Below are 26,161 nucleotides of genomic sequence, written 5' to 3'. Positions count from 1 at the left end.
TTCTGTAGCACCACATTTCGAAAGCTTCTATTCTCTTCTTGTCCAAACTATTTACCGTCCATGTTTCACTTCCATACATGGCTACACTCCATACAAATACTTTCAGAAATGACTTCCTGACACTTAAATCTATATCCGATGTTAACAAATTTCTCTTCTTCAGAAACGCTTTCCTTGCCATTGCCAGTCTACATTTTATATCCTCTCTACTTCTACCATCATCAGTTATTTTGCTCCCCAAATAGCAAAACTCCTTTACTACTTTAAGTGTCTCATTTCCTAATCTAATACCCTCAACATCACCCGACTTAATTCGACTACATTCAATTATCCTCGTTTTGCTTTTGTTGATGTTCATCTTATATCCTCCCTTCAAGACACCATCCATTCCGTTCAACTGCTCTTCCAAGTCCTTTGCTGTCTCTGACAGAATTACAATGTCATCGGCAAACCTCAAGGTTTTTATTTCTTCTCCGTGGATTTTAATACCTATTCCGAATTTTTCTTTTGTTTCGTTTACTGCTAAAACACTACTTATTGTGAAATTTCATTTCTTCTCTATCACGAAGCATTAATGTCGGCAGTCTCCAAACAATGCCATTCCATTTTAGCCAAGACAGGAAGAAGAACAATCACTTAATTCAACCACTTAGGACAACACTATTTCAAATGTTATTGTGTTGGTACAGGTTCTAATACAATTCCCCAAGTACATGCGTCATCATTTCAGTTTTGCTTACGCTGTCTTCGATTTCTTGGAAACGAATTGAGTTTCAGAAAGTTTATTTTTCCCAACTCATTTTGTAATGTGCATTCATCCTGTAGAACTTCTTTAAATAAAGGAATGTATTAAATTTATATTTACCCACCAAAATCTTAGCAACTGACGCTTCTCAGGATATATGCTAGCTCTTTAAATAGTATTTTGTTTTTGTAGTTTTACTGTAATAGCCGTGAGAAGGGCGTCGAACGATTTTAAAGTGAACCGTAAATAACCAAAAACTTTGTTTTGAAACTCTCGAAGTTTGTTGTAGAAACTATTGAATTCACCACGTTCACTTCTACCACAATTATTAATACAAAAAATGGTTCAAATGGCTCTAAGCACTGTGTGACTTAACATCTGAGGTCATCAGTCCCCTAGACTTAGAACTACTTAAACCTAACTAACCTAAGGACATCACACACATCCGTGCCCGAAGCAGGATTCGAACCTGCGACCGTAGCAGCCGCGCTTGGTTGCAGACTGAAGGGCCTGGAACCGCCAGGCCACAGCGGCCGGCTATTAATACCATGTACTCAGCATGATAGAAGATTGCGCAACATCTCGTACTTCAAACAAATATTTCCCGCTAGAAGCATTTCCTGACTCAGCACCTGAAGAGACATTTCGACAGTGCGAGCGGGCAGCACGGCTATGGTGGCTCGTATCGATGCTCTGGTGTGGCCACCAAGCTTTCAAGGGCTTCGCACCAGGCGACCTGAGAGGTAACGCAGGCGCCAAGCGAGACTAGTCCGGTGTTGTTGTAGCTCTAGAGGTACATTCCGTAAGATTCTCCCAATAAATCTCAGAGTGATATCCGCTTTTCCTGCCATTTGTTTTATATGACACTCTAATGGAGCGCAAAGAAATTTCAGGATATCAGACAACGACAATGTAATTATTTCGTGTATAATCAGTATTAAATGCAGCTACAAGCACAAGCTAGGAAACGTTTTTCCCAATGAACAGTAATAAAACGCTGCCGGAACCACATGTTGAACGTAATTTCGGATAATGACCTGTGAGCCACACTGAAATTTCTGTGGGTTGTTATGAAAAGCTGTGTGGAGCTGGTACCGTTCTGTGTTGCAGCTGCTGAGTGCCGCCCACGTGAGTGCGTCCCTCGGTGCAGCGCCGCGGCGGTTCCCGGTCACTAGGCGGGCAGTCTGCACGGCGCCTGGTGAAGTCATCTGCAGCACCAACTGCACACGGGTCTCTATTATTCCATCTCACTGTTTGCTGTTTCTGACGGTGTGGTGGTGGGTAGTCCGTTATTGCCCGTTGTGGCAAATCTGTACATGAGACACTTTGAAGTAAATGTAGTAGGATCTGCAGAGTCAAACTAAAAGAGTTTCTATCCATGAATGGACGACACGTCTGAATTGTGGCCTCATGGAACGAGAAATCTGGCCAAGTATGAGTATCACTCGCACCACTGAGGCTTCCTTACAAACTTAAACACACACACACACACACACACACACACACACACACACACACGCACGCACACACACACATACACGCACACACTATACGAAGGGCTTATTCCAATAGTGGTACAGGTCCATTTTTGTTCATTTTGAGATACAGAGTCCTAAAGTTAAATGAGCGCTGAAAAATCTGCAGTTGAGATACCAGAAATATTCACGCATATGGCTTCTTCCTAGAGATGAACCTTTCTTTCTGTTTGTTTTGGATCATTAATGTCAGGATGTAGATGAAGATGAAATGGGAGATAAGATACTGCGTGAAGAGTTTGACAGAGCACTGAAAGACCTGAGTCGAAACAAGGCCCCGGGAGTAGACAACATTCCATTAGAACTACTGATGGCCTTGGGAGAGCCAGTCATGACAAAACTCTACCATCTGGTGAGCAAGATGTATGAGACAGGCGAAATACCCACAGACTTCAAGAACAATATAATAATTCCAATCCCAAAGAAAGCAGGTGTTGACAGATGTCAAAATTACCGAACTATCAGTTTAATAAGTCACAGCTGCAAAATACTAACGCGAATTCTTTACAGACGAATGGAAAAACTAGTAGAAGCGGACCTCGGGGAAGATCAGTTTGGATTCCGTAGAAATGTTGGAACACGTGAGGCAATACTAACCTTACGACTTATCTTAGAAGAAAGATTAAGAAAAGGCAAACCTACGTTTCTGGCATTTGTAGACTTAGAGAAAGCTTTTGACAACGTTAACTGGAATACTCTCTTTCAAATTCTGAAGGTGGCAGGGGTAAAATACAGGGAGCGAAAGGCTATTTACAATTTGTACAGAAACCAGATGGCAGTTATAAGAGTCGAGGAGCATGAAAGGGAAGCAGTGGTTGGGAAAGGAGTGAGACAGGGTTGTAGCCTATCCCCGATGTTATTCAATCTGTATATTGAGCAAGCAGTAAAGGAAACAAAAGAAAAATTCGGAGTAGGTATTAAAATCCAGGGAGAAGAATTAAAAATTTGAGGTTCGCCGATGACATTGTAATTTTGTCAGAGACAGCAAAGGACTTGGAAGAGCAGTTGAACGGAATGGATAGTGTCTTGGAAGGAGGATATAAGATGAACATCAACAAAAGCAAAACAAGGATAATGGAATGTAGTCGAATTAAGTCGGGTGATGCTGAGGGAATTAGATTAGGAAATGAGACACTTAAAGTAGTAAAGGAGTTTTGCTATTTGGGGAGTAAAATAACTGATGATGGTCGAAGTAGAGAGGATATAAAATGTAGACTGGCAATGGCAAGGAAATCGTTTCTGAAGAAGAGAAATTTGTTAACATCGAGTATAGATTTAAGTGTCAGGAAGTCGTTTCTGAAAGTATTTGTGTGGAGTGTAACCATGTATGGAAGTGAAACATTGACGATAACCAGTTTGGACAAGAAGAGAATAGAAGCTTTCGAAATGTGGTGCTACAGAAGAATGCTGAAGATAAGGTGGGTAGATTACGTAACTAATGAGGAGGTATTGAATAGGATTGGGGAGAAGAGAAGTTTGTGGCACAACTTGACTAGAAGAAGGGATCGGTTGGCAGGACATGTTTTGAGGCATCAAGGGATCACAAATTTAGCATTGGAGGGCAGCGTGGAGGGTAAAAATCGTAGAGGGAGACCAAGAGATGAATACACTAAGCAGATTCAAAAGGATGTAGGTTGCAGTACGTACTGGGAGATGAAGAAGCTTGCACAGGATAGAGTAGCATGGAGAGCTGCATCAAACCAGTCTCAGGACTGAAGACCACAATGTCAGAAGCATTTTAGGCAGAAAAGTGGAGGTAATTGACTTATACCACTATTGAAATAAGCCCTTTATATATAGTTAACCCATCCTGACAATCTAGAATCTCAGTGATTTTGGCTCGTTATCGATATCGGTACTGGAGAGATACTGATCCCGGGAATTCCAAGACCGTATAAAAAAAAAAATTCCTCAGACTAGCCCCGACATCCAAAAGCAAGCGAGCAGTTTATGTATGTAAAGAGAGAAAGTTTAATAAATTATTCTTTATACACTTATTAAAACATGATTTCAGCTTACATGATATGTTTGCGTGGAGCGATGTTCGTTTATCATGTTTTTGACGGTAGATGAATGTAATGTATCTTCAAATGGCAAAATATATTTTTCTGGGATATAATTAAAATTCAGCAACTTTCCGATTTTTATTTAACTTTTACTGTGAAACGTAGCTTCTTGTCGACTTTTATGATTCTAGGTCAACAGGAAGCACCCCATAGATTCTGATGAGTGAGTTTTCAAGTATCAAAATATGTGATAGAAAGAGCTGTATCTTCCGATTGAAGTGACTTAGAAGCTTAAAATTTGCACGCCTCCAAGGGACTATCGACCTTAATATGTGACATAAACCTGAAACTGATATGTCTACCCGTTCCTGAGAAAATGGGTTCTCAACAGTGGGACAGACAGACAGACAATAAAGCGATCCTGTAAGGGTTCAGTTTTTGCAGATTGAGACACAAACCCTAAAAACGTGACGAGTTTTCGGAGCATTTAAGTTCTGTCCATCTCGACTGGAAGAGGCCCACCTTTACGCGAGGTGCTGGTGGAGGGAAGAATGTATGTGATACATGCTGTCCCGGAAGGAATGGTCAGTATTCAGTGATATACCACGAACGATTATTCGAAACAAAAATGTCTAGTAAACATCGGTTCTAAAATGCATATGTTAAGAGCTGCGAGCACTTTTTCATCTTTGAACTGTTAAACAAATATGTTCTACTGCAGGCTCTTTTCGTTCCACATTTTTGGAGGAGGTAGTATGGACCAAAACAAGAAACAATAGTCGAGTAAAAATGGGCTCTAAAACGCATTCCACAAGAGCTATGAGCACTTGTTCAGTAGAAGGGATGTGTTCTACAGTGGCAGAGTGCTCAGAGCCCTTAAGGTATACACTTTAGCGCCCATGTTTATTGGTCATTTTTTTTCTAATTTTGGTCCACTCTACCACCTCTCGAAGTATGGAAAGCAAAGAGGATACGATAGAAGAAATTTGTTTCGTAGTATCGGAATGAAGGAATGCTGAAAGCTCTTAAGGTATACAGTTTGAAGGCCAGGTGGTCCGGACATTTTTGCTTAGAATGATCGTTCCTGACCATCGTTCCAGCGGCATCCTGTGTAGGAAACCCACGTAAACGCTTCTGGCCATCACCATGTGTCAAAAGGAATTTCGTGCTCTCGTTCGTAGAGCTCTAACCCTCTCAAACAAGAAAATTCTCGCCGATTCTGATGGGAGCGTACTCACATAGTCAAACCGAGCAGGCGTTACAGCCAAAATAAAAAAAGCCAGCGCCAAGTATTCACTTTTAATCTACCTGCATGTTTCAGTCAGCGCACACTCCGCTGCAGAGTGAAAAAGCATTTTGGGAAGAATCCGCTACCCCGTGTCTATGCCATTTCTCCCCAATATCGTTTCTTCCAGGAGTGCTAGTTCCGCAAGGCATGTAGGAGAAATCGTGTGAAGTTTGTAAAGTCGTACAGAGTTATTGGGGGAAGTGGATGTGACAGAGCGGGTCGGATAGCGCGTTCGATGGCCCAGCTGGAAGAGCACATTCTCGTGAAAGGCAAAGGTTCTACGTTCGCCACACAGTCTTAATTTTAAGAATTAACGACACCTATGACTATGAGAAACCAAGAATCTGCTTTATTCTGGCCAAATCTCTAAGATGGCTACAGTCCTGCGGAAACATTGTATCCAGTGTACTTTACTCCCATCGACGAAGAGGAAAGGTATTCTTTATTATGTTAAAGACGATCTACAGCCCCGAATTCCGGGTGTGCAGCGCATTACCAGCGAATGAAGAGGGGTGCAAGAAACATCAGTGACAATTCCGACTGAAACAACCAAGCAAAGCAACTGGCTCCGAACACTGCCTCAAATACAATCACGAAATAAAATACGAGGAGAGCATGCAATCACGAAATAAAATACGAGGAGAGCAGTTTAGGGGTGCAAACGCCAAGTTATTAAAGACTCGAAATAAATGTCGGTTGACCTAATAAACTGGGTCGCAGGTTAGTTACAACAAAGCTTGGGTTCCGGCACTCACTTACTGAAGACTGCGTCGATAATCTTATACACCAGTGGTAGAAAGCGATGAAAATTTGTGCATTTCACACAAGGCTGGCGCCGGTGGCGACACCTACAACGTGTTGACATGAAAAAAATTTCCAACAGATTTCTCATACACAAACAGCAGTTGGGTGGCGTTGCCTGTTGAAACGTTGTGTAAGGAGGAGATATGCGTACCATCATGTTTCCGACTTTGATAAAGGTCGGATTGTAGCCTATCGCGATTGCGGTTTATCGTATCGCGACATTGCTGCTCACGTTGGTCGAGATCCATTGACTGTTAGCAGAACATGGAATCGGTGGGTTCAGGAGGGTAATACGGAACGCCGTGCTGGATCCCAACGGCTTCGTATCACTAGCAGTCGAGATGACAGGCATCTTACCTGCATGGCGGTAACGGATCGTGCAGCCACGTCTCGAGCCCTGAGTGAACAGACAGGGACTTTTGCAAGACAACAACCATTTGCACGAACAGTTCGACGACGTTTGCAGCAGCATGGACTGTCAGCTCGGAAACCATGGCTGCGGTTACCCTTGACGCTGCATCACAGACAGGAGCGCCTGCGATGATGCACTCAACGACGAACCTGGGTGCACGAATGGCAAAACGTAATTTTTTCGGATGAATCCAGGTTCTGTTTATAGCATCATGATGATCGCATCCGTGTTTGGCGACATCGCGGTGAACGCACATTGAAAGCGTGTATTCTTCATCGCCCTACTGGCGTATCACCCGACGTGATGGTATGGGGTGCCATTGGTTACACGTCTCGGTCACCTCTTGTTCGCATTGACGACACTTTGAGCTCTACCCTTCATTCGATCCCTGGAAAATCCTACATTTCAGCAGGATAATGTAAGACCGCATGTTGCAGGTCCTGTACGGGTCTTTCTGGACACAGAAAATGTTCGACTGCTGCCCTGGCCAGCACATTCTCCAGATCTCTCACCAATTGAAAACGTCTGGTCAATGGTGGCCGAGCAACTGGCTCGTCACAATACGCCACTCACTACTATTGATGAACTGTGGTATCGTGTTGAAGCTGCATAGGCAGCTGTGCCTGTACACGCCATCCAAGCTCTGTTTGACTCAATGCCGAGGCGTATCAAAGCCGTTATTACGTCCAGAGGTGGTTGTTCTGGGTACTGATTTCTCAGGATCTATGCTCCCAAATTGCGTGAAAATGTAATCACATGTCAGTTCTAGTATAATATATTTGGCCAATGAATACCCGTTTATCATCTGCATTTCTTCTTGGTGTAGCAATTTTAATGGCCAGTAGTGTAAATAGGGATACCGGAGGTCCGGAAAATGCAGGACATGTAGTATGTCTTAACCTTCTGCTTGTCATCAGGGAGAGAATTAAGAAACATCTTAAATGTCCTGCATTGTGAAGAGTTTTATTGCTGTTATTATTACTGTCATTACCACTGAAATATTCTATACGGGGACCAACATCTTGAGACGAAAAATACCACCAAAACACCCTCCACGTGCTGCCGGTTAAACGCCCATGTACTCCACTCGACTTCTCCCAGAATTTGAAAACAAGCAAAAACGTGACACGATTGACCACAGTATACCTCTCCAGTCAGCTACTGTGCAATTTGCTTGTTGTTCGACCCAAAGAAGGAGTGGAGTTATACGTGACGCTGTGAGCAATGATCTGTTGGAAGGTATCCGTCTCCAAATGTCTGTTGCATGCAGTTCCGGTCGCTCGGCAACTGGTTGAGTAGGACCAGCATTCAGAAATTCGTGTCAGATTTGAAGCCGATTGTCATTTACAAGGCGCGCCGCTCATCTCTATTTCCCGTTGGTTAGGAACTTTTTTCGACCAGTGTTTTTAAGCTGTAACACACCATTCCTTGTGCGCGTTGATACACCAACACATTGGGAAATTTGATTCTCGTGTTGTTATGAGCACTTCCAAATACGATAACTCCATCTTGACATTCTGTCGCGGCTCCACGTCGATCCATCTTGCAGCGCTGATTATGTACGAGTATAACCCACTTTAAATACACACCCCTTCACTGCCATAACTTCCGTGAGTGGTGGAGGGTTGCGCGACCGACTAGTAGTACTCCAAAGAGGACAGGGTGCTGTTTTAGAGAGGTAACTAATATTTTTTCCCATTGAGCTTACTACTGAAACCTTGATTGTATTGTTATACTGAGAAACTGGTGAGTGTGTGTGTGTGGGGGGGGGGGGGGGGTGGAGGGGGACGCCGAAGGTGGTCGCCAATTTTTTTTGAGCCTTCAGTCTTCTGACGTGCTTGATCGGCCCTGCCACGAATTCTTCTCCTGTGCTAACCTCTTCATCTCTCAGCAACGCTTGCAATCTACACCGTCAGTTATTTAACATCTGTCTTCTCCTACAGATTTTGACTTCTACAGCTCCCTCTAGCACCATAGAGGTTATTCTGTGATGTCTTAATACGTGACCAATCATCCTTGTCCTTATTATTTCCAGTGTTTTCCATTCAATGTTTTCCTTTCCTCGCTGATTCTGCGGTGAACCTCCTCATTCCTTACTTCATCAATAAACTTAATTTTCAACTCTCATCTGTACCGCCACATCTCAGATGCTTCGATTCTCTTCTGTTTCCCGTTTTTCCCATAGCCCATGGTTCACTCCATACTGTGGTGTGCTCCAAACATTCATTCTCAGAAATTTGTTCCTCAAGGCCGTCAGGAACACAAATACTTGTAGCTGCTTCCTATTTGGATGAAGAAGTACAGTAACAGGTTCCGTTCGGGATATGATTTAAGTCACCGCCCAAAATGTCGCATGAACTGCTCTATGGTAGCTATAGAAAATGCATATCGATGTAACAGAAAGAATATTGAAATGCGATCACCCATGCAACAGTTCCGTTGCGTGGATGTTTGGAGTAAGTGTATGCATAAGATTACGCAATAACTGCCGGCATTTTTTAAATTTATTACGTTTCCTGAGTGTATGTTGCACTGTTTGCACAGGTAGTGTTGTGTTTAGGCGATGGTACAGGTGGGTACATTCCTACGGTGGTGGCAACATGTGAGTCCAGCACGAGGTGCAGCACGGAGCAGGCCGACTGCATTGCAAAAGAAGACTCGGACTGCCACCCACCCGCCGACTTCACGTGCCACGACGTCGGGTTCTTCCCTGACCCCTACGACTGCCAGAAGTTTCACGTCTGCACTGAAGTCAACGCAGATTCTGAATCTTTTTCGTGCTCTGGTGCTACAGCGTACAATCCTCTGACAGCAGACTGCAGGTGAGCTAAGACAAAAATACGACTTCTTCTCACATTGTGTTCCAGGACTCATTTCGTGGCAAAAAAAGGCACTTGGTCTTGGTTGTTGTGGTCATCAGTCCGCAGACTGGTTTGACGCAAATCCTCAGATAGTCTGTCTCTGCAAACCTCTTCATTTTTGCATAGATATTGTAATCTTTTGAACCTACTTACTGTAGTAAATCCTTGGCCTCCCATTGCAAATTTTTACCCCCACCTCCTCCCCCAAATACACTCCATTACCAATCTGCCGACTCTTGTGATTCTTTGGGATGTATTTTATGAAACAATTCCTTCTTTCAATCTATTTACGTTATAAATGTTGATTCGTCCCCTTAGAAAAATTTATGAACGACTGTGCTGGTAAACCCCTTACGTCTTTTGATTTTCAAACAGATGAGCAGGACTGAACGTACTCAGACATTTCTCTCTTTACTTATTCTGATCAACACTAAACTGACACACAATATTTTTGGCGCAACGCAATCTGACTTTCAAAAATCCCTACAAAAGAATGGCCCTGACTAACATTAACCTATACGTTTCACAAATCACTTACCTCACAAAAATCTTTGTTACTCGAACTACTGCAATACAGCGAGCGCAAATAATCCCAGCTAAATAAAAGATTCAAACTACTGAAGGCACTAACTACTGATAGGCATAGTTAGCAAACGAAAGATTTTGATAGAGAACAAACAATGTATTTACCTTAATAGTGTTCAAAAGTCATAATATCTATATCAATCCATGATATCCAATATTACAAATTTACTGTCTCTGTCCAGATCATCCGCTCTCAAAATTTTGCCATCTCTCTCCCCACATCCACCACTGCTGGCGGCTCACCTCCAACTGCGCAACGCTACGCGCTGTTAACAGCCAACTGCCCAACACTACAATGGCGAATTCCAACTGTGCAAACCAACCACAGCCTTCACACAGCACAGTCAGTGATTTTCATATAGAGCGCTACATGGCGTTATCAACATAAAACCTAAACAGCCTACTTACAATGTCTTTTTTCCGCTATTCGATTTAATACCTCCTCTTTCGTTATCCGGCTAAGCACCGATTCTACGACATTCTCGTGTAGCATATTTCTAACGCTGCTTTTCGCTTCTTGTTGGAACTGATTGTCGTCTACATTTTAGTTTAGCACAAGGCTACAGTTCAGACAAATTCCTTCAGAAAAGACTTCCTAGGACTTATTGTTTTTAGTGTTAATAAATTTCTATTCATCAAAACGCTTTCCTTTCTGTTGCTAGTGTACACTATACCGGGAGTCCCTAAAAACACCGACAAAGTTTAGGGACAGGTTCAAAACAAGAAAAAAAAGTGATAAACAATGGCTCTAAAGTGTATATTTTAAGAGCTATGAACACTTGTTCATCTTCTGAACTATGAAACACATCTCTTCTACTGAGAGCACTTTGCTTTTCGTGTTTGGAAGGAGGTGGTAGGGACCAAAACAAGAAAAGGAATCGAGTGAACATGGGTTCTAAATGCATACCGTAAGAGCTATGAGCACTTGGTCAGTGGAAGAAATGTGTTTCACACTAGCGAAGCCGGCCGCGGTGGCCGTGCGGTTCGGGCGCTGCAGTCCGGAACCGTGGGACCGCTACGGTCGCAGGTTCGAACCCTGCCTCGGGCATGGGTGTGTGTGATGTCCTTAGGTTAGTTAGGTTTAAGTAGTTCTAAGTTCTAGGGGACTTATGACCTAAGATGTTGAGCCCCATAGTGCTCAGAGCCATTTGAACCATTTGAACACTAGCGAAGATCAACAAGTGCTCACAGCTCTAAAGTATGCATGTTTACAGACTTTTTGTTTTGTTTTAGTCAATGCATCCTTCTCTCAAAATACAGAAAGCAAAAACCTTGCAGTAGAATAAATCTGTGTCATAGTATCGAAGATGAACAAGTGCTCATATCTCTTAAATTATGCATGTTGGAGCCTGTATTTACTAGTCATGTTTTACGTTTTTCTATATAAAATATCTCTTCCTAATGTTTGTCGGTGTTTCTTTGGGACACCCTATGTATCAAATGACAGTGTGTCCGGGAATCGTCCATACCTATCGGTTAAAACACTTTTCTGTAAACTGGATGGTTTTTACTAGATATTTTTTACTTATTTTTTATAAAGTACCAGTCCCCAAAGTTTGTCGTTGTTCCTTTAGGACAACCTGTACATCTTAATGACAGACCTATATATCACAATGTCAGTGTGTCCCAGAAGCCTCCGTACTCTTAGGTCAAAACACTTTACTGTATACTAGATTTCTTACATTTAAAAGCTATCGATCTAACGAATCTGTAGGTGCACCATCGTGCCTTAAGCAAAGATCACTCCATGTTCTCCTTGACATCCTGAGGAAAAGCTCAAAAGCTGTGCTTCGAAGGGCATTCTCAAGACTTTTGTAGAATTCTACATTTGTCTTGTACTGACGGTTAACGGCATGGGATATAATTATTCCCAAACTCAGCTGGCTGCTATGGTAACTTCAGTTACTCGAGGTGACGACTCTACAGATATTGTTGGAGTTATCGACGTAATTCGGATTCCAAACACTGGCAGACAATCGAGATTTAGATTTTTGCGATTTCTCTGAATAATTTTACCAATGTCGAGAATGTTCCTTTGAGAAAGAAAATCCAATTGCCTCCCCAATTCTTCTGCAAAACGAGCTTGTGATGCATGATGTCATCGCTGGCGAGATGTTAAACCGAAAGGTCTGACTACAAATCAGGAAGGAGTTCGTAAACATGATGTTAAGATAGTAGTGTACACGGATGTACCACAGATGAGAGATGCTCCACGAACTTAAATGTGAACCTTTGAAAGAAAAATGAAATGATCGTGAAATCTTGTTCGGAAAATTTAGAGAGCTAGTATTCAGAAAGGTTGTGTGACAGTTCCCCTGACTCCGTTGTACGAGTATGTCTCAGCTGGCGATAGTGAGAATTCGCTAAGACTGGTTAAGGGCTGGAAGTAGATAATTTGATAAAAGACACTTCCGCCTTGATCTATACAGACGCTTGTTCACTTCATATGCAGGTGATTTTGAAGTCGGTAAACCAAGAGGATATGATTGACTTCAATTGTATAAACTTTGGGTATTTTAAGCTAGGTGTTTCCATAAGCCGTCGAAACCACCTGATGCACTAGAAACTGTTGCTGTGTGTCTCTGAGCAGGAACATCACCCAGTTCTACAGTCACAATCAAAGTAGCTTTCAGCGACTACTAGTCAGAATCGGAACTATGGGCCAGCTTTCTTTCTCATCATATTTATCAATAAAAGCAAGTTTCGTGAGCTCATTACTGATGGCATTCCGGCGTGAGAGATCCTTAGTTATTAGAGGAGGAGGAGAATAGTGTTTAACGTCCTGTAGACATCGAGGTCATTGTAGACCGAGCAAAAGCTTGGATTAGGGAAGGATGTATTACGAAAGCGGCCAGGCCCTTTCGAAAGAACCACCTTGGCATTTGCCTTAAGTGATTTAGGGAAATTACGAAATAACTAAGTCTGGACGGCTGGACGTAGGTTTGAGGCGTCGTCCTCTTGAATGCGAGTCCAGAGTGCTAACCATTGCTTCACTTCACTCGGTCTCAGTGGTTAAGTGTGAGCTGAGTAGTCAACTGTAGATAAAGGCGCAGTGACGAATAGTAGGAAGAAGTTATTTACCAAACTTGCCTCACTCCTTTGAATAACAAGAGGCGGCATTGTTGGTATGTTGTATCGCTATCGCTCAAACTGCAGAAGAATCTGGCGTCTCGGATATAGTTGTGACGATAAGGATAAGAAATATTAAGGGATGGCGAAGAAAATCTTCGTACTGATCAAAAAGTTAGCGAATCTAAAGTGACTACTACGGACCAAGTTTGAGTTACAGGTGTGGACAGATATCTCAAATTACAGCGAACGTGATTACCGGCCGCTGACGCTTTCACGTTGCTGGTTTCTAAAACGTCTGCAAGAATTTTCTATTACACTTCGTCGCCAGAAGCACACATAGCGTTTTATTTCGAACACCTCTCATCCGACAAAGTCATGTCTACGAAGCTGCAGTTGCTGTACTATGCAGAGGTACGATGCAATGATGCTTTCACGTCTGAAGGAACGTTGCTTCCTATTTCTTCACAAGACGGGCACTGAAATGCATCGGCCGATACCGGGCCTGCGACTTACAATAAAATGTCTCGCCTGTACGGGATTAACACTAAAGGGATGTACGAGTGCAGGTATGACACATGGAAGCCGACATGGGGAAGTTTGGGTCTGGCCGTGAATCGTCCTCGGATAGCCAAACTGGGTAAGGCGACCGCCCGCAAATAGGGGACATCCCTTGCTGTCAGATTGTTCACCTCCCTTGTTCGTCCCATCCTTGAATACGCGGCGGTGGTGTGGGGCAATGCTGTCCCCAGCCACCTCCGCCGACTCCAAACTGTCCAGAACCAGGCTCTCCGGCGTGCCCTCCGCCTCCCCTTCGACTTCCCTACCCAAGAACTCCACATCCTGGCCGAGGTGCCGCTCCTTCCATCCCGCATCCTCTCCGCTGCCACTTCCTTTTACCTGCAAACCCGCCACTCTCCCAATCCTTTAATCCCTTCCCTGGGCACCCGCGTCCACCGTCTGGCCACCACTCGATGGCCTGACCTTGTCTTCCGCCCCCCATGACTCCCCATTCACTAGCCACTTCATTTCATGCCAATTTTTCTTTCTCATATCATCGATCCATCTCATCACCACGTCATGACATTCAGCCCTCCCCCCCCCCCACACGACCCCCCTCCCCCACCGCCCTCCCCAACGTTGGCCTAATCCTGAAGGGCCTTCCCCTTTTCACTTCTCCATCTGTCACTCTCTGACTTCTCTTTCCCCCTCCTCCCCTCCACTCCACTGCCTCAAGATTATCTGCCACCGCCATCACCGAAGCCGCCACGAAGATGAGGCCAGGATAATGGCCTTTCGTTTTCATTTAACTCTTACTGTCTCTCCTACTCTCCTCCTCTCCTTTAATCTGTCATTTAGTTGTAATTTACCGGCTAGCTAGCCAATGGGCCGTTCGTTTTCCTCACACTCCTACTGTCCCTTCTACCGTCCTGTCAGCTTTCATTTTTAAATATGATGCCGGCCAGTCAATTGGGCCGTTCGTTTTCCTGCTTCTTCTGCTATCTCTCTGACTATTCTTTCATCTTTCAAAAACAAAAAACAAAAACAAAAAATAACCAGCACAAAGTCAAGTCAAAACCACAACCACCATGTCATCTCCCCACCAACAGACCATGCAAGATGGAGAAGCGTCCCAGAGGCGCTAAGACTTCGCCCCCAGCAGAGGGTCCAACCCTCCATCATGTGCGTCCGCGTCAAGTAGGGGAAATCCGGGTTAGAGTCCCTGATTCATATAAGCAACTGTGAATACATTTCATAAATATCGTAAATTTGACTGAGAGTCTTGGTAGAGATGTGCGATCATTATAAACATGTACCATCATTATAATAAAAAACTATAAGAAATTTAAAAAATCTAGATGATCATAGAAAAACAGGTACTAAATATTTGAGACGCGTTTATTTTATTCCTTATTACGCGTTTCGGGCTCTGCCAATCTTCAGAAGACTATTTTAAATACGTGTTCAATATAACTTTGACAAGTATGTCAAAAACCGTCATGAAGACCATGAAGTTAAACAAGGTGACAGTAGTAAGTAGATGCGATGATCTGACACGTTGTGCAATGTACGATCAGTTGCGTATTTTTATTCTTACATAAGCAGGCGTGCCTCGATGTCCAAACTTGTGTTATTCACTCAGATTTTCAGCTGGCTTGTCATAATTGTTCTTTTTGCAAAGTAATAATTTTTAACCTCTTGTTTCGCCCAGCTGGAAGAAAATATTATTTAATAAATGTGTTTGGACAACAATAAAATTACGCAACTGTTCGTACAGCGCACACCACGTTAGGTTATAGTATCTAGTAGCTGCTGCTATTATGTTTAACTTTATGGTTTTCTTGACCGTTTTTAAGTACTTGTCAAAGTTGTATTTTTATTAAAACTAAATCATGACCTCAGCATGCAACATCTTCAAAGTCGCATGATGTTTACTACATTCTTGGATACGCAAATGATTAGAGTTTCAGTGCAACCAGAGTAAGTACATAGGTGTTAGGCATCAGTATTATGTATGGAGCGGTTCTTATTCAGAAATCACATTCGATTGTTTTCTGTTCTGAGGTCGCGTTATGCCTCTTGAAAACGCTGAAACTCCTAAAAGTACGTATCGGAATTCCAAAGCTGTCGGGTAGTGGCTTATCGACACTGTGATTCGCTGTTCGCATTAGTATGGATTCCAAGACTGTCCTGTTGTTGTGATGGGTACGTCCAAACACGATAACTCCTTCCTCTTATGTTATCATGTCTCCACGTCGACCGATGTTATTGCGCTGATTCCGTACAGCGAACTGGTATAGACACACACACCTCCCTACCATAACTTGGGGCCGTTGTTTAGGCTCACCTGAACGGCTGGTACCAGTTACACTGTACCTCAGATCTTCAAAGCACCTACATGCTCTTTTAGAGCGGGTGACTCATCTGTTTCCGATGATGAAATTCTTTTGGTGTTGGTAGCGTGTACTTAAACGGAATGGGATTAGTCGCAGGTTACAAGCTGTCCGATATAGTGAGCGTGCGTAGTTCAGTCGATAGCTATTGCACACGAAAGACTTGTGTCGCATTTTATGGAAATTGGTCTCTTATTTAAGTCTCCATGTCCGAATGGAATCTCAGTTCAGCTTCACAAAGAGCACTATTCGGCCTTAGCCTCTTGCGTTTATCACGGATCTGTCCCTCAGAGCAAAGTCCCAACTGACTAGACAGGTGACAGATGACTCCTATACACAAAAAAGGTAAAAGCACAGACCGGCAAAATTGTAGACCAATATCTCTATGATCTGTTTTGCTGCAGAATTCTTGAACATGTTCTGAGTTTGAGAGCAGTAAATTTACTTGAGACTGAGAAGCACCTTTCCACAGTTCAACAGGGATTTAGAAAATAATCGCTCGTGCGAAACTCAGCTTCCTCTTTTTTTGCGCGATATACAGCGAACCATGGATGAAGGATAACAAGCGGGTTCTATATTCCTATGTTTCCTTAAAACCTTTAATACTGTGCTCACTGCATATAGTTGACGAAGGTCCCAGCACATGGTATAGGCTCTCAGATATGTGAGTGGCCTGACGCGTTTTTATGAAATAGACTGCAGTACGTTGTTCTGGACGGCGAGTGTTCGTCAGAGATAAAGAATATCGTCAGGAGTGCCCCAGGGAAGTGTGTTCTCTCCTCATCACAGTCTTCACTAATGTGCGTCCATGTTGTTTCAGCATACATTTAGTCATCGTGTCGGTCTTTTATTAATCTTTGGAATCCAGCAAAGTGCTTCGCTATGTCTTCCACTATCTATTTCCCTGATTGTTGGTCCTACTCTCTTTCAATTCATTTTTATTTCGGTCATTGCTGTACTTTGCAATCCAGTACGATTACCGATTAATTTGTTTTTCGATCTTTCCTGGTAATTACCAAAATTCCCGTTTCCATTGATCCATGGTTTTCGAATGGTTTCCGTATTAAAAGACCATAGCTTGCTGCCAAAAATAAAATCTGGTTGCAGAAGAGTTACTCTACGGAGAATGCCATTTACATGTTCATTCGCCATATTTTATAAGCAATAAATAATAAGACGGCGCAGGTCGGTATTTTCTGCGACCAATCTAACGTATTTGTCTGTGTGAATCACACTATTCTCCTAGATAAACTGAAGTTTTATACGATTGATAGTATAGTCAATATAAAGAAAATGTCATAACTAACAAAAATAATGCAGAAAGTTGTACTTCCTAATTCAACCAATATAGTCCGGGGACGCAATTCTGATTGGGAAGCAGTCACCTATGAGGTTCCCCAAGACTAAATCTTAGGTCCACTATTATTCCTCATATGTGTAATCGAACTTCCATCCAGCTTACAACAAGCAGAATTAGTTATTTTTGCAGGTGACACTAATACTGTAATCAATCGAGGAATGCCTACAGAAACATAAGAAATGGTAAACAACGTTCTTAAAAGTATCACTGAGTGATTTTCTGCGGGTGGTCTCACTCTTAATTTTAAAAGGACACAGCATATTCACTTTTGCACATCTAGGGGAATTACACCAACGATAAGTGTGATAAAATATGATAAGGAAATAATAAATAGAATGTAAACTTCAAAATTCATAGGTGTCCATATCGATGAGAATTTAAACTGGAAATGGCACGTTTTAGAACTCTAAAACAACTTAGTTCAGCCACATTTACACTTAGAATCATTGCAAAACTTGGGGAGAGAAAATCAGTAAGTTGATATATACTGCATATTTTAATTCAGTAATGTCATATGAAATAATGTTCTGGGGTAACTCATCTTTATGAAAGGAAGTATTCGTCGCTCAAAAACGTTTTGTAAGAGTAATATATGGTGCTCACCCGCGATCATCTTGTAAACATCTACTTAAGGAGTTGGGCCTTCTGACTACAGCTTCATCGTATATTCATTCCTTCATGAATTTGGTTATAAATAATCCACTACAACGGTACCGTTCAAAAGGAACAATGATATATGTAATTACAGTACCAGAAGGAAAACTAACATTCATTACTCCACATTAAGATTGTCTTTAACACAAAAAGGGGTTCGAAATGCCGAAAGAAAAATTTTGATCATTTACCAGCGATATAGAAGTATAAAAGCAAAGTAAAATTTGAAAACAAACTGAGAATGTTTGTCCTTGACAGCTCCTTCTGTTCGGTAGAGAAATTTCTCTTACTGTAGTGTGTAAAAGGTGTTGGGTAGGAAGCATTAACTTGCATCTGTATATCTTCTTTCGTTTTTGAACGGAACTTCAGAAATGTTCAGCATGTATCCATATCTACAGATTAATTTGCAATGCGAATGTGAAATGACTCGTCTCACATGATTACGATTTTCGTGGACTAAGATCCATGGAACATGAAACTAATTAATTGGCTTACAAGCTTTTCAGACTTTTTCTGACCAGCCTGTATACACTACGAGGACTGATAACAACGCCAAACACAAACAAATCTAATGGGCCCTGGTAGTCATTCTACCTGCCACAAGGAACTGCAACTCTAATCGTTTCACACCCGTCAATGGTGTGTACATGTACGAGGCCACACTGACATCTGACCATGTCTTCTGGATGCTTCGCTTTCTTTGTCAGGGAGTGAATACATATACAGGTTTATTATTTTATTCAGGACTGTAATTTTTAGCAAATTTGGCATATATTTTTCAGAATAAAATTCACTCATCACTTGCAAATATATTTTATTACGCTTTACCAGTTTCATAGGTGACCATCCAGTCTGCCGAGCGCTATTGGCAAGCGGGGTGCACTCAGCCCTTGTGTGGCAAACTGAGAAGCTACTTGACTGAGAAGTAACGGCTCCGATCTCGGAAACTGACATACGGCCGGGAGAGCGTTGTGCTGGCCACATGCCCCACCCAGTGACGCCTATGGGCTGAGGATGACACGGCGGTCGGTCGGTACCATAAGGTCTTCATGACCCGTTCGGGAGGAGTTTAGCTTAGTTTTACCAGTTTCGACTTACTGATTCTATATTTCCAGAAATTTAGTTTTGGTTTAGCACATGTTATTCAGTCGCTGTTGCTAAATGTTTTGAATATCAATTTTCTTCTACTCTTTGCGTTATTACAGCACCCTTACTTTAATTTTGTATTCCTTTCTAAAAATATGTACCGAATTTGAAAATGACAATGTCTTAAAATGTTACTACTTCTATAATTTTGTTTGTTACTGAGCAGGAACTGCACTCTTAAGAATCCCTTGCTGTTAGTTGACGTTTTTGGATTCAGCTGTTAGTTGCTAGACGGATATTATCATAAAATATGAGTGGAGAATTCCGGGCAGCCCGAATACTTGGTTCGGACCTCGACGACCACTGTGCTAGGCCGAGCTTCGAAAATATATTGCTCCACTTATATACGATGATTACTGACCTTTTCTTGTTAAAAACTACTGTGCCAATTTACTGGATAGGCAGCAGACCTGGATACTAGACTCTGCTAGTTCGGCGAAATCCCGTTGTCTCACGGCTGGCGATTTCACTAAAACGACGCCAGGCGTTGTCAGGAAGCGTCAGCTAACATTCCGTTCCTGACAAAAAATTTTGCCATGACTTGATTTTCCAACCATAGACTTTTGTGACAAAGAATTTAAAACAACCTGTATCTATTGATTAAGTTGTTAAAATGTTGTTATTGTGGTGTTCAGCGTATAGACTAGTTTGATGCAGCTCTCCATGCTACTCTATCCTGTTCAAGCCTCATCATCTCCGAGTAATTACTGCAACCTAAGTCCTTCTGAATCTGTTTACTGTATTCATCTCTTGGTCTCTCTCTACGATTTTTAATCCATACGCTTCCTTCCAGTACTAAATTGGTAATCCCATGATGCCCTAGAATGTGTTCTACCAACCGATCCCTTTTTCTAGTCAGGTTTTATCACAAATTCCTCTTCTCTCCAATTCTATTTAGTACCTCCTCATTAGTTGCGTCATCTACCCATCTAATCTTCAGCATTTTTCTGTAGCACAACATATCAAAGGCTTCTACTCTTTTCTTGTTTAGACTGTTCATTGTCCATGTTTCACTTCTACACATGGCTACACTCCGTACAAATACTTTCAGAAATGACTTCCTGACAATTAAGCCTATACTCGATGTTAACAAATTTCTCTTCTTCAGAAACGCTTTTCCTGCCATTGCCATCCTACATTTTATATCTTCTTTACTTCGACCGTCATCAATTACTTTGCATCCAAAATAACAAAACCCATCCACTACTTTAAGTGTCTCATTTCCTAATCTTATTCCTCAACATCACCTAATTTAATACGACTACGTTACATTATCCTCGTTTTGCTTTTGTTGATGTTCACGCTGTATCCTACTTTCATGACACTTGCCATTACGCTCAACTGCTCTTCTAAGTACTTTCCTGTCTCTGAAAGAATTACAATGCCATCAACAAACCTCAAAGTTTTTATTTCTTCTCTCTGGACTTTACCTCCTACTCCTAATGTTTCTTTTGTTTTCTTTACTGCTTGCTCAGTATACAGAAGGAATAACATCGGGTATAGGCTACAACCCTGTCTCAGTCCCCTCTCCACCACTGCTTCCCTTTTGTGCCCATCTACTCTTATAACTGCCATCTGGTTTCTGTTCAAGTTGTAAACAGCCTTTCGCTCCCAGTATTTTACCGCTGTTACCTTTAAAATTTGAAAGACAGTATTCCAGTCAACATTGTCAAAACTTTCTGTAAGTCTATGTTACAAACGTATGTTTGCCTTTCATTAACCTGTCTTCCATGAGACATCGTAGGGTCAATATTGCCTTGCGTATACCTACCTTTCTTCGGAACCCAAACTGATCTTCCCCGTGGTCGGCTTCTACCATTTTTTCCATTCTTCCGTAAGGGATTCGTGTTAGTATTTTGCAGCCATGACCTATTAAACTGATAGGTCGGTAGTTTACAGACCTGTCAGCACCTGCTTTCTTTGAAATTGGAATTATTGTATTTTTCTTGAAGTGTGATGGGATTTCACCTGTCTCATACGTCTTGCTCACCAGATTGAAGAGTTTTGTCATGACTTGCTCTCCCAAGGCTATCAGTAGCTCTAACGGAATGTTTTCTACTTCCAAGACCTAGTTTCGACGTAAGTCTTTCAGTGCTGAGTCAAATTCTTCACGCAGTATCACATCTCCTTTCGCATCTTCATCTACGTCCTCTTCCATTTCCATAATATTGCCCTCAAATACATCTCCCTTGTACAGATTCTCTATGTACTCCTTCCACCTTTCTGTTTTGCCTTCTTTGCGGAGGACTGGTTTTCCATCTGAGCTCTTGATATTCATACAGGTGGTTCTCTTTCCTCCAAAGGTCTCTTTAATTATCCTGTAAGCAGCATCTATCTTAACCCTAGTGATACTTGCTTCTACATTCTTACATTCGTCCTCTTTCCATTCCTGTTTAGTCATTTTTCACTTCCTGTCGATCTCGTTTTTTAGGCGTTTGTATTCCCTTTCGCCTGTTTCATTTATTGCATTTTTATATTTTCTCCTTTCATCGATTAAATTCAATATCTCTTGTGTCACCCTAGGATTTCTATTAGCCCTCGTCTTTCTACCCACTAGATCCTCTGGTGCCTTCACTATTTCATCTCTCAAAGCTACCTGTTCTTCTTGTACTGCATTCCTTTCACATATTCTTCTCAATCGTTCCCGAATATGCCCTCTGAAAGTCTGTACAACGTCTGGATCTTTCAGTTTATCCATATACAATATTCTCAAATTTCTTTTTTTGTAGTTTCTTCAGTTTTAATCTGCAGTTGATAACCAATACATTGTGGCCAGAGCCCACCTCTGCCCCTGCAAATGTCTTACAATTTTAAACCTAATTCCTGAATCTCTGTCTTACCAATCTGAAACCTTCCGGTGTCTCCAGGTCTCTTCCACGTATACAACCTTCTTTCATGATTCTTAAACCAAGTGTTAGCGATGATTAACTTACGCTCTGGACAAAATTCTAGAAGGCGGCTTCCTCTTTCATTCCTTACCCTCATTCCATATTCACCTACTACTTTTCTTTCTCTTCCTTTTCCTGCTATAGAATTCCAGTCTTCCATGACTATTAAATTTTCGTTTCGCTTAACTATCTGAATAATTTCTTTTATCTCTTCATACATTTTTTCACTCTCTTCATCATCTTCTTCACCATGGTTCATGGGGGTGGGGTGAGGGGGAGGCTGTTCATGTAAACTGTACATATACGCCTCCTTTCCGTGAAGTATGTAAACATGTTCTACTGTGGTAGAAGTGGGCTTCGTGTCTATCTTGGTTACAATAATGCGTTCACTATGCTTTTCGTAGCAGCTTATTCGCGTTTCTACTTTTTGGTTGATTATTGAACCTGCTCTCGCATCACCCATATTTGATCTTGTAACCGTAAGCCTATATTCAACTGACCAGGAGTGTTATTCCTCCTGCCAACGAACTTCACTGTTTCCCACATTATCTAACTTTAACCTGTCCATTTTCCTTTTTAAATTTTCTAACCCACCTGCACAATGAAGGGATCTAACATTCCACGCTCCGATCCGTAGAACGCCAGTTCTTTTTCTCCTGATAACGACAGCCCGAGAAGTCCCCGACCGGAGATCCGAATGGGGGAGTAATTTACCTCCGGAATATTATACCCAAGAGGACGCCATCATCATTTAACCATGCAGAAAGCTGCATGCCATCGGGAAGAATTAATTCTGTAGTTTCCCCTTGCTTTCAGTCGTTACAGTACCACAACAGCAAGGCCGTTTTGGTTGATGTTACAAGGCCAGATCAGTCAATCATCCAGATTGTAGCCCCTGCAGCTATTGAAAAAGCTACTGCCCTCTTCAGTTCCACACGTTTCTCTGGCCTCTCAACAGATACTCCTCCGTTGTGGTTGCACCTACGGTACGGCTATCTGTATCGCTGAGGCACGCAAGCCTCCCCACCAACGGCAAGGTCCATAGTTCATAGGACGGCTGTTCATATAAGCTGTACATATACGCCTCCTTTCCGTGAAGTATGTTCAAGAAATTGACTAGAATCGTCATACAGAAAAAGCATTCACTTTTTATTAATGAATCAATGAAACCAACAAGCTCCCTATAGAAGTGTATGTAGCGAAACAGTATGCCAACTTTTGGGCTACTTCAATTCTGTCTGTGATAACGTTTTGATTTGATAACGACGTAGTGATATCCAATTTAACAGCATCAAAATCCTTGACAAGTGTTAAATATTTTGTAATATAATGTTGCATTTCTTACCATTTTCGCTTTACCTAAAGATAACAGCTGTCTCGCAACTCATTATTTTTGCTTCTGATGTTAATCCGTCTGCAAGACTTCTCAGACAAAACCTGCTTTATGTTGCCAGTCTGACGAAATCCGACCGAGTGTGCACGGAAGGCCCCATTGTGCCTTGCTCTCAGCCGGGGCAGATTGGTATTGTTCCAGAGAACCCCGCCATCTACTACATTTGCGTGGAGCAGGAAGACGAAATCGTCCCGGAAATGTACAGATGTCCTGGCAGCCAGATCTTTGACACTGCCGTTGCTGCGTAAGTATCCATAGCAGTTTTAATAAAAATGGAACAAATACACTTCACATGAAGTTTGGCGTTAACCCCATCTTTTGCATACTGTCGAAGAACCTACAATTTGCAATGTAATCATTCGACCATTTACTTGTAACTTTCACTACACTGTCAAAATCGCTGTTTTTAACCTTGCTGGTATAAAGGATTTTACAGACGGAGATTAGCCCGTTTTAAGTATAAGAATTTTTTTGGTGATACATCCGAGAACTATCTAGGAAAACCAAGCGTTATCTACCACAGATTTAAAATCATCCCTAAAGTTTCCTTAACGACAGTTTCTCGTAATAATAGGTGTGGTGTTTGCCACTCAATATGCTTTGCTAACAGATTCATTCGTATGTTATTACACGTTCTCCAATCTGTATCTACATCTAAATGTGCATGAACACCCAGAAATTCACGATTAAGTGTTTGGCTGAGGGTTTCATGGAACCACCTTCAGACTAATTGTCCACAGTTCTGCTCCGAAAAAAAACGCGCAGGTACAACGAACAATTAAATTAACCCGCCTGCACTTTGATTTCTCTTATTGTAGTATGATGATGTAATCACCTTGTAGGTGGGTGTCAACAAAATATTTTGGCATCCGGAAATTTCGTGAAAAGATCTCGCCGCAACGGAAAACTTCTTTTTAATGATTACCAGCCCGTATCATTCCCCTATTTCGCGTTAATACAAAAAGAGCTGCACTTCTTTTAATTTGGAAAGTGTCCTCTATCAATACTATTCGATACGGATGCCACACCCTGCAGCAGTACTCCAGGAGAGGACGAACAAGTGTAGTGTAGGCATTATGCACGTCTACCCAATTTAACTACTAACGTGTTTTCTATAATTCTGTCTGTCTGTCTTTCTCTCTCCCTCCATCCCTCCTTCACCTAGGTGAAAATAAGAAGATAGGGAATTATAGCATTACACACCACATGGTCATTACTTTCTACTACCCACCCAGCACTTTCTAATAGGTGTTCCTTCCCTTTCCATGCAATTTATGGGCAGACGGGTGGCAAAGCCAACGTCTTAAGAAAAATGTTGCAAAGTGCAGGACAACCTCCAGATGATCAGGACAAGGAGGAAGATTTCGATCTGCGTTCTGAAAGAAGGAAATGTTGTATAACGTTACCGAAGAAAACGATAGGTCCGATATTGTTTGATTAACCGGTCGTCCCTTCGCTCGATCGATCGTATAATCTTGTGGGGTAGAAGATACCACACTTATGAAGCGCAGTTAATCTACGAGGGAGAGCACTAAGAGAACACTCGTCCCGCTGCTCCGTTACTATTGTACGATTGCTGGTCATATGGTTTTAAGTACCTCCCAAAAATTATAGTTATGTTGTTAAGTTTTTGACTGCTTTCAGATACATGCCCTGCAGTTTTCGTATACATTGAAATGCCTGCGCCGCGGTACCGTAGCATGCCATCAAAGGGTCCAAAACGAAATGGCGCAAGCCATTGATGAAGAGGAGTGTCGTGTGGTGATCAGTTTTCTGATATTCTGAGAGGGAGAACGCCGCAACAAGACCAAAGTGAAATGATGGATTTTATTGTGAAAAAGCATAGTTATATGACACAAGCGTTAGGAGGCGTAGACGTTTACAATCTGGTCAAACAATTTGGGATGACGAGAAACGAAGAGTCATACCAACTCTTAGTGAAGCACTGTGAATCGCAAGAAATTTGGAGGTCTGCTGCTCGAAGTTCTGCGTATTACAATCAAGGCGACAGTGTAAAAAGTAAAACGCACTCATGAATCAGTTTTCAACATCTCGCACGGGGTTTTGAACATGAAAAGGGTCGCCGCTCACTAGAGTATGCGGTTTCCAATAGAAAAAGCGCGCCGAACCGAGGCACGAGCGTAAACGTGGCAACATTGTCACAACAATCCAGATTACTTCTTCAGCTGGCTATTCACCATGGCTACAGAGAGGAGGTAGCGTAGAGATTAGCACCCTGGACTCACATTCGTGAGCACAACGGTTCAAACCCCGCCCGGCCATCCTGATTTGGAATAAAAAGTTCTAGAGTTTTCAGCCGATTCAAGTGATTAAAATTACACGAGCCTTCCGCGAAGCACTCCTTGGTCATTGGCAACAACTCTTCAATCGCCAAGGCGTGCTTGGCCGAAAGCTTGTGTAATGTTAATCATATGACGCGGCTGGAAACCGGAGAACTTTTTATTCAATGTTACCGCCAAGAGACTGTATTCTTGGACCCTGATTTCCTTACATCACTTAG

General features: G+C 42.2%; 1 protein-coding gene across 1 annotated transcript in view; it reads left to right on the top strand.

The window, feature by feature from the left end:
• Positions 1–26,161, top strand: part of LOC126260805 (uncharacterized) — a 57,188-nt gene that overhangs the window by 8,020 nt on the left and 23,007 nt on the right. Inside the window, exons 2-4 of the mRNA XM_049958167.1 lie at positions 1,856–1,975; positions 9,335–9,612; positions 23,702–23,884. Coding sequence (XP_049814124.1) covers positions 1,856–1,975; positions 9,335–9,612; positions 23,702–23,884 — 581 coding nt within the window. The remainder of the gene's footprint in view (positions 1–1,855; positions 1,976–9,334; positions 9,613–23,701; positions 23,885–26,161) is intronic.

Source organism: Schistocerca nitens, chromosome 5 (assembly GCF_023898315.1).
Source record: "Schistocerca nitens isolate TAMUIC-IGC-003100 chromosome 5, iqSchNite1.1, whole genome shotgun sequence".
Lineage (NCBI taxonomy): Eukaryota > Metazoa > Arthropoda > Insecta > Orthoptera > Acrididae > Schistocerca > Schistocerca nitens.
This window is presented reverse-complemented; position numbering and strand designations above follow the sequence as displayed.